Genomic DNA, 17,029 nt, shown 5'->3' on the forward strand with positions numbered 1-17,029 from the left:
TGCCTTCTTTGGGCCAACCACAGATGCCACGTGAATCAGGCCTGGCTGACCCTAGGAAGCCAGTTCTTTGGGACTGGGCTGTCTACCCTGACTTGAGGCTGCTTCAGCCATTACTCAGCCCCCGGAGTGCCGGGTGCAGATCTGCACACTGTTTGCAGAAGGATATTGACAGATAAGGAGAAACTGGGAGATCCAAAAGGAGGCTAGGAAGTGGTCACAAGCTGAAGGAGGTAAAAAGGAGATTTAGGGGGACACAAACAGAGGGAGCATGAAAGGGAAACTACAAGGAAGAGGGTCAGAAATTATTTTTAGGGGCCACACAAACTAGAGCTAGAAATAGGTTTAAGTTCCTGCTACTTTTTTTCTGTGTGTTTGTGTGCCTTCAAGTCAGTTTTTTACTCTTCTGTCCAACTGCCTGGACTATACCCTACAGTTTTCTTGGCAAGATTGGCCCTTGCCTTCCTATTTCTAGGGCTAAGAGTTTTTGGGACTTGCTTTGTGCCTAAGGCAGGAGAAGAACAGCCTCCAGGTTTGTAGCCTGATGCCTTAACTACCAGCTCATGCTGGCTCTCTGATGCTACCTAAATTTCCTTTCAATATATGGAAAAAATTCATGACAACCACTTCTGTCCAACAGGGGAAGAGGTTGTATGTTCTCCAACTCTGGAAGTTTTTTAAGAAAAGGTTGGACGGCCACTGCTTAAGGCTGGCTGGGTTAAATTGGCTTTCATCCACAATTCTAGAATTCTGATAAATTAAGAATCTTCCTGGTGGCCCAGAGGAATTGTACGTAAGTTTTCGTGACAAAAATCCTAAGGTCAGCTACGGTATTCCATGAGAGAATCTTGCTGTATTGCAAGAAGGATTCACCAGTTGACAGAATGTCCACCTGTAGCTCCTGGTGATTATACTTAAAATGTTTTTAAAAGTTTTTTAAATTTTATTATAATGATCCCTGGCCACTGGCTATAATATAGGTAGTCCTCAACCTACAACAGTTCATTTAGTGGCCGTGTAAAGTTACAACGGCACTAGAAAAAAGGGGCTTAGGACCATTTTTCGCACTTACGACCTTTTGCAGCATCTCCAGTCACACAATCACATTTCAGATGCTTGGCAACCGACTCACATTTATGACGGTTGCAGCGTCCCGAGGTCACGTGATCCCCTTTTGTGGCCTTTTGACAAGCAAAGTCCATGGTGAAGCCAGATTCACTTAACAACCATGTTACTGACTTAGCAACTGTAATGATTCACTTAACAACTGTGGTAAGAAAAGGTCATACATTTCTCACTTAGCAACATAAAAATTGTAGTCGTAGGTCAAGGACTACCTGCAAAGGTTTAACTAAAAGACTGTGCTGCAGACAACGCCAAAGCTTGTGGGTAAACTGACACATTAAAATCAATAGTTTGTTTAGCATCTGAGCACTCAAGAGATTCTTACAAGACCAGCCTGCCTGGTACCTGTAAAGAGAAAAAACGATAGTTTTTCTCATCATTTATGTGTGTGCCACACATGCCCAGCAATTGGGCTCCACCAGGCTAAGACCTTGAGCAGCTGCTGCTTACAGATTCTCAGCTCAAAATTTCAGACAGAGAAAATCTCTGCCTTTATCGGTTGGCGATAGAAGAATACGCAAAAAAAGAGCCTGCTTATAATCTTGGCGTGCAAAATCATTAGACGTATCTATTAGCTTTGGGGAACGTGTTGTGGGGTTTCAAACATACTATGCTGGAAGATTGGAATTATTACACCAGGGCTTTTCAACCTTTTCACCCATTGTACCACTTTGAGGATAGGGCAACATCCGAGTACCACCAGTCGCCTAGCAAGGGGTCAAAAACTTGATGACTAAAAAAAAAAAGGGATGAAGTACAGGTAGTCCTCGACTTACAGCAGTTCACTTAGTGACTGTTTGAAGTTACAACGGCACTGAAAAAAGTGCCTCCCAAGCAACAGCAGAGCAAGACACCTGCCTGCCCACCCGGCCATGCTCTTCCTTCTGGCCAAGGTTTTTACTGTTGTGAGCATTTCTGTTGAGGATTAGCAGCGGGGGTGGGGTGGGGGGGTGTTTGGTTTTTATTTTTCCCCCCCCCTCTGCTGGGTGGTTGCAGCAGGTTTTGGTCACTTCACATGATCCTGGGACACTGTGACCGTCATAAATATGAATCAGTTGCCAAGCATCTGAATGTAAATTACAAGACCCTGGAGATGCTGCAACATTCCAGCTGATCGGCGCTTCTTCTGGGCTCAGCAGACACACCAGGATCAACATTGAGCTTCAGCTGGAGCCTGGTGCTGATCCAGGTGGTTCCGCTGAGCCCTGGCAGCCCTGCAATTCCAGCCGTCTCTCGCTCAGGCTTGTGCGGTGCTGCCACCGGTCCAGCTCATTCCCCTCCCACGCTACCACTTTTCTAGGATGGTCACGTACCACCTGCCAGGTGCCAATGTACCACAGGTGGTACCCGTACCACTGGTTGAAAAGCCCTGTATTACACTATGCAGATAGTTCTTGACTTACGACCACAAATGAGCCTGAAATTTATGTTGCTAAGCAAGACTGTTAAGTGAGTTTTGCTCCATTTGCTCCATGAATCGCAACCCTAACCCCCCACCCCACCCCTACCCCCACCCAGTTTCCAGTCACGCACCTTCCTTCTGTTTCCTCCACTGGAATTCTAGCACAACATCATCGTGTCCCACAAAGGTGTGAACTGGCGTGTTGAGGTCACAGATATCCCAAAGGAGGAGGCTGTTCTCTCTTCGAAGTTGGGGCACCATCACCGTCACCAGACCGTTGCTGAAAGGCTAGAAATGGGAAAGAAGGTCAGCATCTCCCCTGCATTTCGCTTTCCGAAGAGGTCTACAGTTGCACAGGAGTGCTGGGCAGAAGAGAGTCTGTAGGGGAATACAGGCATTCCAGGATAACGTTGCAGGATCCAATCTGGGCCGGTCACCAGCACCAAGGGTTTTGTCTTTCCAGCTTTGGGACACAAGTCCGAAAGCTCAAAAGACAAAACCCCTGGTCCTGGTGACCGGCCCAGATTGGATCCTGCAGAACAGTGTGTGTTTACAAGCTTCCTAACACCTCACGGCAAGTGGGCAGTAATTAAAGCAGGCTATGGATTTTCTCCAGTTTTTCCTTAAATCTCCTTCAGAACCCAATCTCCTACTTTCTATTTCTAATTTCTCATATCCCGCTTTTCTGGGTTCTGCCATTCTCTTGGGGGGGAGGGGGCCTTGTAGCACTTGGGGTGGGGGGAGGAATACTTCCTTGCTTTGCTCTATCCGCTTTGATGTATCTTCTTCCAGGCGTGAATGGAATGTGCCTCCAGGTCATCTGCCTTATGTCCAGGCAGAGGGAGGAAGCTGTGGAGACCTAACAACCTTGAGAAGAGGTGCCTTGACACCTATGGATTGGCCTGTTTGAACCAAGACCAGATGGACAGTTGGGGGGTGTTTCTATTGCTCCTTTAACCTTATCGATTCGGGCAGGAAAACCTCAGACCCTGCCTAGCTTTCCTGCTGTCTGTACCTGCCAATAAAAGTCCCTGTTGAAATGATACCTGTTTCAAGAGTTCTGCTTTCTTGGTAGGAGGAGGGAGGCAGGTCCTTACACCGTAGCTGGGAGTCTCTTTTAAGCCTCCTATCAGCTGCCCCCGTGAGCTTGCAATTCTACCTTTGGTTAGGAGGCAGAATTTGAAATTATGCAGTTTAAGGTAAAACCGTGTATGGGATAATGGTGAGCAGAGTAGTAAGCGGCAATGGAGGCCACATCACTATGATGTACCTCTTGTAGACTTTTCTTGCCCACAGGAACACAAAGAAGAGACATGACCCCAGAAGACAACACAACTGTATTTAAGGCTTCCCAGTGCCCAGCATTACCAGCTTATCCTAGCCAAGAATAGCGGAAGCAGCCACCATGCCTATCAAATTTTCGGGTTTGTCTAGCTTGGCACTGTCTGTGCAAGCCTTCAGCATGTATCTCCCAAACATGGACGGCAGCTTTCTTCTCCAGGGCAACCCAGGATGATAGGAATTCCAGTTCAACAACTGACAACAGGTTTCGGGCCAAACTGTCTCTTTCCCAACCTTGCCAGGAGAATGAACCTCAAGGGTAGTGTACAGGAAGGGTTGTGTATATGTGGGTGCTCTACTGTGAGCTGCCATCCCTTCCCCAAGCAAAGGGTGGGCAGTGGTGACCATCTGGGGCCACAGATCACTTTTTGCAGATCCCAGAACATGCCCCAGATCACACTAGCAAAATTTAGCAGAAGCCACCAAAGGCAACTATAATAATTTTGGAAGGAAAAAAACCCATTTTTAAAAATAAAAAGTCTACAAATAAAGTAAGTGGCCTATTCCTCTCCTCCCCCCCATTAAACACCTCCACGGTACAACAGATGGGGTCCAAACCCCCACCCCTCCCCTTCCAGTGAGGTCACCATGTAATTGCCACCTCCCTCCAGGAGCCCCAAAACACGCAGTTGCTCTCTTTGGAGAGAGGGGCCATCATGCACCCCATGGGCGAGCGAGACCCACTGCCGGCCTCTCTGCTCACCTGGGCTCCGCGGAGGCTCTCCTTACCGTATATCTGGCTTTCCAGACCGGAACCTGACAGGCCAAAATGTTGAGGTATTTCCGGGGCTGTCGGTAGTCCCAGAACTTCGAGAAGAGAAAGAAAAGGCCGCTCAGGTGAAAGATGCTTAACCGGCGTAACAGGAAAAAACACCACACCACCATATTCAAAACAAATGAAACGGCCCTAAAAGATTTGGGAATGGAGAATTTCAGCAGCTGTTGTGGGTGGAGAGAAGGACTGAAAATCTTTGGCCTTCTGTTTGCGGGATCAGGTATCCAAGGATTCCAGGAAGCTAAACCTCCCATCAATCATCTAAAGCAGGGCTTTTCAACCTTTTCACCCATTGTACCACTTTTAGGATATGGCAACATCCGAGTACCACCAGTCGCCTAGCAAGGGGTCAAAAACTTGATGACCAAAAAGAAAAAAAAAAGGAAAAAAGTGATGAAGTACAGGTAGTCCTTGACTTACAACAGTTCGCTTAGTGACTGTTCGAAGTTACAATGGCACTGAAAAAATGCCCCCCAAACCACAGCCGAGCAAGACACCTGCCTGCCCGCCCAGCGGCGCTCTTCCTCCTGTCCGAGGTTTTCATTGTTGTGAGAATTTCTGTTGAGGATTGGCAGAGGGGGTGGGGTTGGGGGAGTGTTTGGGTTTTATTCCCCCCCCTGGTCTGCTGGGTGGTTGCAGCAGATTTTGGTCACTTCACATGAGCCTGGGACACTGTGACCGTCATAAATATGAGTCAGTTGCCAAGCATCTGAATGTAAATCACAAGACCCTGGAGATGCTGCAACATTCCAGCTGATCAGCGCTTCTTCTGGGCTCAGCAGACACACCAGGATCAACATTCATCTCCAGCTGGAGCCTGGCGCTGATCCTGGCGCTTCCGCTGAGCCCTGACAGCCCCGCAGTTCCAGCTGTCTCTCGCTCAGGCTTGTGCGGTGCTGCCACCGGTTCAGCTCATTCCCCTCCCCCACTACTTTTCTAGGATGGTCGTGTACCACCTGCCAGGTGCCAATGTATCACAGGGGGTACCCGTACCACTGGTTGAAAAGCCCTGATCTAAAGATACAGATCAGCTACTCCTGGCCTTGGAACACCAAGCAATCAATCTCCTTTTAGATCAGAGGAAGGAAGGAAATGAATAGATGACTTTCTGCCCTGCTGCCCAACAGAACAGCATTTTTATCTCTATTGGCGGCAATGCCGGCCCAGAACTGAAGGAAGACCTCTTTGAGAGCAGAGGAGAGTTAAATCCAAACATTAAGAAGGCACAGGTAGTCCTGAACATACACAGTTCATTTAATGACCGTTTGAAGTTACAACAGCACTGACAAACGTGACTCACGAACGTTTTTCACGGTTATGGCTGTTGCGGCATCCCCATGGTCATGTGGCCAAAATTCAGACGCTTGGCAATGGATTCATATTTATGACGGTTGCAGTGTCGTGGGGTTATGTGACCCCCTTTTGTGACCTTCTGACAAGCAAAGTCGATGGGGAATCCGGATTCACTTAACAACGGTGTTACTAACTTAACAAGTGCAGTGATTCACTTAGCAACTATGGCAAGAAAAGTTGTAAAATGGGACAAATATTCACTTAACACATGTCTCACTTAGCAACAAAAATAATGTTGGGCTCAATCGTGGTCGTAAGTCAAGGACGGCCTCTACAGGGCATTTCAAATCAACACAGTAAGTACCGGGGACTGCTGTCCAAGAGAACATACACATTAACATCATAGTATGTGCCGGTTTGCACCAACATGCTGATTTCTAAACAAATTGGACGAGCTCTCATAAACTCTGGCCAGCCATAAAGTATTCTGCAAACTAAACTCCAAAACATTTGAAGGACCTCAAGTTGAGGAAGGCTGGTTATTCAGTTGGTGGCTAGGAATGAACCAGAGAGATCACAAAACAGCTTTACGCAATCTGAGACAGCCTTCAGATGCGTTAGACTACAACTCCCATCACCCCTGGCCAGAAGGGATAATTCAAATCAGTGGCAATAACCCATACTGCCTACAGATATCTGTCTGTAGAGATCAATTCCTGCATATCTCCACTACTAAAATGAGCAGACGATTCCTCCGGTCAAATTCTGGTAGTCTTTGACTTACAACCTTGGGAATGTCTGTCGCTAAGTATATGGTGATTGAGTAGCACTCAGTTTGGGGACCTTTTTTGCAGTGGTTATTAAGCAAATCAGACAGTTTTTTAAGCAAATCCAGCTTCCTCCATTGACTTTGCACCTCAGAAGCCCCCTAGAACAGGGCTTTTCAACCAGTTGCACGGGTACCACCTTGGTACATTGGCACCTGGCAGGTGGTACGCGACCATCTTAGAAAAGTGGTAGCGGGGGAGAGGAATGAGCTGAACCGGTGGTAGCACCGCACAAGCATGAGCGACAGACGGCTGGAGCTGCAGGGCTATCAGGGCTCAGCAGAAGCGCCAGGATCAGCGCCAGGCTCCAGCTGGAGCTCGGCACTGATTCTGGCGCATCTGCTGAGCCCAGATGCTTGGCAACTGATTCATATTTATGATGTTTACAGTGTCCCAGGGTTATGTGAAGTGACCAAAACCTGCTGCAACCACCCAGCAGACGGGGGGAATAAAAACCAAACACTCCACCGCCCACCCCACCCCCGCTGCTCACAATGAAAACCTTGGACAGGAGGAAGAGCACCGCCGGGCGGGCAGGCAGGTGTCTTGCTTGGCTGTGGTTTGGGGGGCACTTTTTTCAGTGCCATTGTAACTTCGAACAGTCACTAAGCGAACTGTTGTAAGTCGAGGACTACCTGTACTTCATCACTTTTTTCCATTTTTTTTTTTTGTCATCAAGGATGTTGCCATATCCTAAAAGTGGTACAATGGGTGAAAAGGTTGAAAAGCCCTGCCCTAGAAAAGTCATAAATAGCGATCATGGGACCCTGGACACTGCAATGATTGTCAATATCTGCTGATTACAAGACAGCCAAAGTTTTATCACATGATCACAGGTGACACTGCAATGGTCCTAAGTGGGAAGACCAACTGTAAGCCACTTTTTTCGATGCCATCATAACTGCAAATGTTTGTTAAATGAATGGCTCCAAGTGTGAGGACGATCTGCAAGTGTTTTCAGGAGAATTATTCATTATTCATATCATTATTATTCATATTTTTAATTTGGGGTTTTTTAACTGACTACAGGGTTAATTTAATACTTTTTAATTTGTTCTTAATTTTTGTATTTTGGATTTTTAATTCCCTGTAAACCGCCCTGAGTCCTCAGGGAATAGGGCGGTATATAAATATAACTAAATAAAATAAATAAATAAATAAATATCAGCTTGCCAAGTTTCAAAAAATAAATAAATACACCATTTGTGCTTAGAGTACCTACAGTGACAGCAAACATACAATGGCAGCTTTATTTGTAAGAATATTATAATTGCCTTAGTGGATGTCTCAGGATTTGCTGAGCTTCCAAGATGAACAAAAAGCCTAAACTAAACATATAAGACAAATATGAAGATCTCTAGACTGCAGTGGCCGATGCTTTTACCTACAGCGTAAGGGTGTTACAGAAACACACAATAATAAATTTTGGCAGGGATCCAGAGAAAACAGATCCCTTATTCACCAGGATACCCACCCCTGGGTCATTGAGGTCAGGGAAGAGGATGCAGCGTCAGGGCACTCTTTTTTCATTTTCTGGTGGTCCTCAGAAGAAGTGAAGGCCAGGAGAGGCTGACACTGCTGGGGTCCATGGGTTTTCTGTCCAGCCCAAACAAGCACCCAATACATCCAATGGCTTCCACTCTGCCTGGATATCCCTGCAAACCCCGGAGGCCAGCCTAGCCAACCCAGTCCCGCCCACTTACCCTGACGGAATTGTCCTGACTGGAGGTAGCCAAAATGTTTTCGTTGTCCGGGTGCCAATCCAGGCCGTGGATTTTAGAGAGATGGGCTGCCAGATACTCCACAGCAGTGCTTGGTTTCTGAAAGCAGAGAGAAAGGTCTTGTTGGAAAGTTTCCAGAAGAGGCCACAGCAAACCCACTGAGATGTCAAAGGCTGTGTTCTGGAAGCATCTTAGCTTCTCTTCTGCAGCAAACCCCAGGGAACAGAACCCCAGGGCATTATTCTGTCCTCTGCCGTGTGTTAACGGAGAGCAAGATGGAGAGTAAGAACTTAACTTCTATTACTAAGCAAAAAATTAACCCAGACAACACGTTGTTCACTAAGCACTAATGAACTGTAATAACAGAAAACCAACATCATGGCATCCGGCCCTCTCAATTCCTGACAAACAGATGGCGAAGAAATGGAGGTAGTGACAAATTTTAATTTCCTGGGCTCTAAGATCACTGCAGATGGGGACTGCAGCCAAGAAATTAAAAGACGCTTGCTCCTCAGGAGGAAAGCCATGACAAATCTAGACAGCACACTAAAAAGCAGAGACATCACCCTGTCAACAAAAGTGCGTATAGTCAAGGCTATGGTCTTTCCAGTTGCAATGTACGGCAGTGAAAGCTGGACCATAAGAAAGGCTGATCGCCAAAGAATTGAGGCCTTTGAACTGTGGTGCTGGAGAAGACTCCTGCGAGTCCCTTGGACTGCGAGGTGATCAAACCAGTCAGTCCTAGAGGAGACCAACCCTGACTGCTCTTTAGAAGGCCAGATCCTGAAGCTAAAACTCAAATACTTTGGCCACCTAATGAGAAGGAAGGAGAAGAGCCTAATGCTGGGAAAGGTTGAGGGCAAGAGAAGAAGGGGACGACAGAGAATGAGGTGGCTGGATGGAGTCACTGAAGCAGGCGTGAGCCTAAATGGACTCCAGAAGATGGTAGAGGACAGGAAGGCTTGGAGGAATGTTGTCCATGGGGTCACGATGGGTCGGACACGACTTCGCAACTAACAAATAACAGAAATTTAATAAAATACTTTAAAAAAGGACAAAGTATATAGACCTTTTAAGAGACGTTCTCAGTCACAGAGAAGAGTGGAGTCAGAAAATAAGTCAAGAATCTTTCAAAGAAACCTACAGTATCTATTACTGCTCTTACCCAGAACAAAGCTGGGAAATGATCCCAATGGATTCAAGTTGGAAAGCCCTGCACATATAACATGTCTGGAATTCAGTAATTGAAAAAGAGAAGGAACACTGGGACAGGTATGTTTCTGCAGGAATTAGAAGTAGGAATCTGTGGGGGGGGATATGAGCTGGGAGCAGAAAATTGAAATGTCCCCTCAGAACATTCTCAATGGTTGAGTTCTCTTGGAACACCACTCAAAGCAAGTTGAGGATTCTGTTCCAATACTCAAATAAAACTCTTTTTAATACAGAGACTCTGTTCCAGGATTGGAAAAGCCTGTTTGGAGGTGGATTCCAATGCCTGGAATTTTCCGAACATCAGTGCTCAAAACAGCTCTGTTCTGTGGTGGAGTCTGTCCTGATGTCGAATCACAATTCCCAGAAATTGTATCTTTTCAAACAAAGAATGCCCAAGGATACCGTTTTGAGATCGAAATATTTCACACGTTTGTACTACGTTTCTACCAACATTTCACAGGTTTCTACTACCTATGACTGCCAGAGGCTATAAAATAGTGCGTTGTCAGATGTATCTGGGACTCGGCCACACAGCTTCTTTTGTCCAAAGGAAACTGCCTGAAATTCATGGCTTCTCCTGTGTAGCCAACCAGCTTGAGCTGTGCACTAACACAGGTGCCAGAATTCTGACTTATCAGAAATCCATTGGCAAGAGACCCAGCAGAGAAGAGCAACTAAGATGATTAAAGGCCTGGAGACTAAAACATAGGAAGAACGGTTGCAGGAACTGGGTATGGCCAGTCTAGAGAAAAGGAGGACTAGGGGGGACATGATAGTAGTATTCCAGCATTTGAGAGGCTGACACAAAGAGGAGGGGGCCATCTTATTCTCCAAAGCACCTGAAGGCAAGACAAGAACCAATGGATGGAGACCGGTCAAGGAGAGAAGAAATCTAGAACGAAGGAGAAATGTCCTAATGGTGAAAACAATCAGCCAGTGGGATGGCTTGCCTTCAGAAGTTGTGGCTGCTCCATCACTGGAGGTTTTTAAGAAGACCCTGGACAGCCACTTGTCTGAAATAGTATAGGGTCTCCTGTTTGAGCATAAGGTTGGACTAGAAGACCTCCAGGGTCCCTTTCAGCTCTATTCTGATTGATTGATTGATTGATTGAATATTTTCCAAAGAAAGAAGCTAAGTATGAACCGATTTATCTTTCTTAATGGCATGTTTATTTCTTCTGACTGAAGCCCCATCCTCTTATTTCTCGGACATTCCGCTCTGCAAGAGACACATGAATGCTAATTAGCACCCCCCACCTGGATTCACACACCACCACAACTCCCACTTCAACAGATGGGAGAAGCTGAAATGCAGATGGCGGTGGAATTGCAAGACAACTTGGAGGCACAAAGCAGGAAGCACCAGTGCTTGCATTCCTTACAGATACAGTGTAGAGATTATGGCCCAGGGTTCAAGCTTTCCAACGGCTAGATCCAGGAAGTCATATGTAAAAAAAAAAAGGGGGCGGGTATTTCTGTGCTGCAAGAATCAAATGAATTTTTACAGTAATGGTAGGATGACCAGATTTTCCTACTAAGGGACATGTTGTTTCCTGCACAAGGTACATTAAGGGAGTACATTTAGGGACAGAACCACCCAGAGCGTATCTGCACCATATTCTTTCCACTAAATCTTAATGCTGTTTGTTTGATTTGGGGAGACTGTATTGTGTGAACCCAGGCACTGTGGTTTGTCTAATAACCCATAAGCTATCATTTATCATTGTTATTTACCACAAACTGTGGATCTAATATAATGCTTGTGAAGTAGGCTTCAGAGAGCAAAAGGCTCTAAGCAGCTTGCAATGTCCGCTGTCCGCACACACACACACACACACACACACACACCACGCACACACACACACACACACACAATCCTTAGACAGAAGCAAGGGAAAGGAAAAAAAGAACTCACCCTTTTGTCCCAAATGCGCACATTCCCATCATGGCTGGTTGCCAAGCAGTTGGCATTTTTCTTATTCCATTTTACTTGGGAGGCTCCAGCTGCAGAAGGAGCAGAAGACTAGGAGTCAATGAACCCCTTCCAGAAAGAAACAAGGTCACTACGACAGAGCTAACCACTCCGGCTCATCCAAACCACAGTAGGGTTTTGGGCTCTGATAGCACAAGAGAGATGCAGTGGCTCAGTGGGTAAGGACGCTGAGCCTGTCGATCAGATCGGCAGTTCGGCGGGTCGAATCCCGAGTGCCGCGTAGCAGAGCGAGCGCCTGTTACTCGTCCCAGCTTCTGCCAACCTAGCAGTTCGAAAGCACGTAAAAATGAAAGTAGAAAAATAGGGACCACTACGGTGGGAAGGTAACAACGTTCCGTGTGCCTTTGGCGTCTAGTCATGCCGGCCACGTGACCACGGAGACGTCCTCGGACGAGCGCTGGCTCTTCGGCTTTGAAACAAAGATGAGCACAGGCCCCTAGAGTTGGAAACGACTAGCACGCATGCGCGGGGGAACCTTTACCTTTACCTTTAGCACAAGAGGGACTACGGTTAGTGTAGACTTAAGACGTTTCCAAGAAAGGAATGGACCCCAGAGTTATAACATGAAGCGCTGCAAGGGAATCAACTCACGTGGCTGTTCTAAGCTGTCACGGGATGGTGGCAACTCCAGTGTTCGTTCCTCAAGCAACCTTCTCACTGTCTTGCCCTCCTGTGCACCATGACGGACGTTTGTTCTCCAGGAGTATGGAAACAACTTTATGTTCTAGCTAGAATTACTTGTCTACCACATTCCAGAGGCCTTATAAACTAGGTGCAGACATGGGCTACCAGCTAATTTACACAAGAAACAAGGTATTTCCAGTACTTCTCCAAAGCAGCAGAGGGCAGGACAAATAGGTGGAAGTAACAGCTAGGTGGAAGCTTGTTAAAAAGAGATCCAATGTAGGAGGAGAAATTTCCAGACAGTGAGAACACTTAATGGAATAGTTTGCCTCTTGGACTGCTCCATCACTGGAGATTTTCAGAAGTAGCCTGGACAACCATATGACCGGGATGGTATAAGGCACCTTGGCTCTTTTATGACTGTGGACTTCAACTCCCAGAATTCCTGAGCCAGCATGGCTCAGCTTGGAAACCTCTCCCTTTCCCCTCAGCATGGCTAGCTCAGGAATTCTGGGAGTTGAAGTCCACGAGTCATAAAAGAGCCAAGGTTGCCTACCCATAGTATAAGGTCTCCTGCCTGGTGCAGGGGGCTGGACTAAAGACCTCCAAGTTCCCTTCTAGCCCTATGATTCCATGCTCTATGTACCAGTCATGAGTGGCGTATCCAGCACCCTTATGTATTCAGACACCACCTGCAAACATGGGCAGTCTGCTTCTCCATGCTATCATACCGTTATTATGATCCTACAGTTGTAAATGAGACAATCACAACTTGGATGAAGGAAAGAGCGGCAATGGAAATATTCAGAACAGAAGATTTGACAGGGGGTTTAACAGCGTCTGGGAGAAGACACAAATGATGCTCTCTGGGGGTCAAGTCCATGATGTGTTCGGAAATCCCTTGAAAGGCAAGTGGTGAAGATTTCCAACCAGGCTAGTCATCCATTGGTACTTACCAACAGCAGAGAGAGAGACAGTAGGTTTTCGGGTGTCTCTGAAAGACAACAATGCTGCCATAAGAACATACAACTTAACGACGCTCTCCTAAACTCCTACCACCCAATAATTAGTATTCTATGCATACGTTGCTCTGAAACCCAAGGGGGGGGGGTTTACTTTCATAGCATATGCATTGGATTAAAATAAATCCACCTACAGAGATCACCCTTGCTATTTCTGCATGAGTCACTCATCAAGGCAGACCCTGCTTGAAAAGAGGCATGCCTGAAACTGTGATTCACGCACAGATGCAGCAGGCACCACTCCTTAGAGATGAGCCATCTTCCGATTGATTTGCACCACAGTCACAGCAAAACCATTTGCCTCGAGTGTGGAAAACGCGGCCAGCCTGGCATATATTGCAGGGATTGAACAGGCAACTTGCTTTTGGGGTTCCATCCGGGACATATGACAAACTTTGTGTCAAACTGCTTGGAAGCAACTGGTTCCAGCAATCACATCATTCCAATTCATGCTAGAAACTTGCCTTCAGCTGCTTAAGGGTCAATCATGCCAGAAAGGTACAGGTGATCCTCGGCTTGCAACCATTTATTTAGCAACCATCCAAAGTTACACTGAAAAAAGTGACTTACATCTGGTACTCACACACTAACAACTGTGGCAGCATCCCCAAGTCACGTGATCAAAATTCAGGTGCTTGGTAACTGGCATGTATTTAAGATGGTTGCCGCATCTCGGGGTCATGCGATCGCCATCGGCTACTTTTCCAACAAGCAAAGTCAATGGGGGAAACTGGATTTGCTTAATGGCTGTGATTCACTTGACAACCGTGGCAAAAAGGTAGTAGAATCAGGTGCGATTCACTTAACAATCACCTCGCTTAAAAGTGGAACTTCTGGTCCCAATTGAGAACAACCTGTAATTCAATTTCACAGAATTCTCCCCCACCTCATACACACACACACACACACACACACACACACACACACAAAACATGGATGGATATTCAACTCCTCTTTGCACGCTGGCTGAGGAATTCTGGGAGTTGAAGTCCACAAGTCATAAAAAGGCCACGTTTGAAGACCCCTGCCCTACAGGAACACCCACTCTCCCCAAAAATACTTAAGTGACTATGTATGTCTTCTTATAGGCCACCAAAACTCTTACTTGATGTCCCAGATGTAGATGTATGTGTCAACTGAACTGGTAACCAGTAGATCTGACTCAAATACCGCCCAGTCCAAATCACTAGAAAAAGCAGAGGGGAAAAAAGAGAGAGAGAAAAAATCTATCAGGGGTGGGTGGGCAACTATGCCACTCTTTAGAACCTACGGACTTCAGCTCCCACAATTCCTGAGACGGCACAACCATGGCAATTCCTGAGCATGGCTGGTGCAGAGATTCTGGGAGTTGAAGTCCACTGGTCATAAAGGGGCCATACTACTTTGCAGAAGGTAAAGTGCACTTTACAGACGGTAAAGGGATAGAAGGCCCCTTCTATTATTCTATGTTCTATGTTCAGCCCTGAGACAGATAAATAGGAGAGCTCAACAGTGGCAGCTTATAATGACAAGGCTTTGTGCAGTCACTCGCCACCGCCTTCTGCACCGCCAGGGAAAGTATTTTGCAAGAACACGGAAACCTGCCCTGCTTGGCTTCTCTTTTCCTAGGCCAGGGGTAGGCAACCTTGGCTCTTTTATGACTCGTGGATTTCAACTCCCAGAATTCCTAGCTGGCTCAGGAATTCTGGGAGTTGAAGTCCACGAGTCATAAAAGAGCCAAGGTTGCCTACCCCTGGCCTAGGCTGCTCTTTTCACACAGGGCTTCATCAACAGTTCACGAGGGACTATAACATTTAAAAAAAAAAAAAAACGCCAACAACTATGCCTTCTATGCTTCCTACATCGGGTCATTCTGGAGCATGGTTTCGACAAGGCAGTATCCTGGGAGAAACCAACCAGGTTTTTCCAGAGATTATCGGAAGAGGAGTTTTGTTCCAGTAAAAACACTGCAAAACAGCTTGCCCTACTACGGAGTCCAGCTTCTGCAAATCCAGTGCTCTTGAGCGGTGGTGAGCTGAAGGTGGCTCGTGGAATCTGGGTAGTTCTCTGAGATGCAGAGCGGAGTTGCTAGGGAGTGGAAGTCCACAGATCTTCAAGCAACCAAGGTTGAGAAATCCTGGCCTGGCCTCCACCGAAGACAACAGAAGAGTTGTAGCTCAGAGACTACTAAGCTAAACGCTTTCGATATATTCATGTCTCTGCTAGGGAGATGCTGCAAACAAGGAGGAGCAACAGGAGGGGCTGACAGAAAGGAGCGTTAACCACTGCATTACTGGCTCAAAAAGCACTGGGCTCCCCGGGGCAGCCATACCTGATGACACGTGTGTGTCCTTGCAAGGAAGTGCCAATTTCCCCATTACCGTCCTTCCACTTATACAGGTCAACACGTTGGTTGCTCTGAAAATCAGACAGAAAACATCAGGAGCCGCAAACAAAACCACAGAGTCGTTTGCTAAAATGGTGTTTGGCAGCTTGAAGATGTGTGGACTTCATTTCCCAGGATTCCCCAGCCAGCAATGGAGAATCCTGGGAGTTGAAGTCACACATCTGCAAACTCTTAAGGTTGAGAAAGGATGCTCGAGAACGGGAGCATTCGTTTAGCTTTTAAAATGAGGGTCCTGCTCAAAATCCTGTCCCCAAGAAAAATATGTTCCCCAATACTTGGGCCAGAAAGTTTCCCCACACTCTCACTTACTGAGGGTCTCAAAAGAGTTCTCTTAAGGGGGGGACATCTTATAGAGAATATAGCTAATACTCCTGCCTGTTTTCTCAACAACAACCCTGTGAGGTGGGTTGGGTTGGGTTGAGAGAGGGACTGCCCCAGAGTCACACGGCAGGCTTTCATGTCTAAGAAAGACCTAGAACTCACCATCCCTTGGTTTCTAGCCCAGCTCCTGCACCACTACACCTAAGTGGTTCTATTTAGATAAATTTAATTTTGATTAAATTTAAATTTTATTTCAATTAAATTATAATTACTAAACTAATAATTTTAATTAAATTAAAATTTAAAATTGTATCTATTAAGATAATATTAAGAAAGGAAGTACCTTAAATCTTACATATCCAAGAGGTGTAAATATTGTAGGAGTGGGCAAGTGAATCTCAGTCTGGGGCACTTTTTCTGACCAAAAATTTTGTTAAAAGGTCTAAGCTTTTATGAGCTTTCAAAGCTCATACTTTTTCATAAAATATATTGGTCAGAATAGGCGCTACCTGGCTCCTTCTGCTTATATGAGCCAGTTTTGTCTAGTGGTTATGGCACCAGGTTAGAAACTGGGAGAATGTAAGTTCTAGTCCTACCTTAGGTATGAAAGCCAGATGGGTGGCTTTGACCCAGTCGCTTAATCCAACTCACCTCACAGGACAGTCATTGTGGGGGCAAATAAGAGGAGGAAAATGTGTGGGATAGGTTTGCCGGCTTGAGTTATTTGTAAAAAACAATAAAGCTGGGATACAAACAAAAATAAGTAAACATCGAAAACTTGGATGAGATATCCATGCTGGAATTGAGTATGTCTAGTTTAATGAAGAGAAGGACGAGGGGGGACATGATAGCAGTGTTCCAATATCTCAGGGGCTGCCCCAAAGAAGAGGGTCGGTCAACCTTTTCCCCAAAGCCCCTGAAGGCAGGACAAGAAGCAACGGATGGAAACGCATCAAGGAGAGAAGCAACCTAGTACTAAGGAGGAATTTC

General features: G+C 46.2%; 1 protein-coding gene across 3 annotated transcripts in view; it reads right to left on the minus strand.

Moving 5' to 3' along the window:
* WDR59 (WD repeat domain 59) overlaps positions 1-17,029 on the minus strand; it is a 74,871-nt gene that overhangs the window by 45,562 nt on the left and 12,280 nt on the right. For all 3 annotated transcript variants that reach the window (XR_014493421.1, XR_014493422.1, XM_083370666.1), the window contains exons 4-10: positions 15,644-15,729; positions 14,438-14,518; positions 13,267-13,304; positions 11,609-11,697; positions 8,464-8,580; positions 4,595-4,672; positions 2,656-2,812 (exon numbers count right to left, since the gene is read on the minus strand). Coding sequence is in view for 1 of the 3 variants with exons in the window: in XM_083370666.1 (XP_083226792.1) it covers positions 2,656-2,812; positions 4,595-4,672; positions 8,464-8,580; positions 11,609-11,697; positions 13,267-13,304; positions 14,438-14,518; positions 15,644-15,729 (646 nt within the window). In the remaining 2 variants the exon portion in view is untranslated. The remainder of the gene's footprint in view (positions 1-2,655; positions 2,813-4,594; positions 4,673-8,463; positions 8,581-11,608; positions 11,698-13,266; positions 13,305-14,437; positions 14,519-15,643; positions 15,730-17,029) is intronic.

This window comes from Vipera ursinii (assembly GCF_947247035.1).
Source record: "Vipera ursinii genome assembly, chromosome: 10".
Taxonomy (NCBI): domain Eukaryota; kingdom Metazoa; phylum Chordata; class Lepidosauria; order Squamata; family Viperidae; genus Vipera; species Vipera ursinii.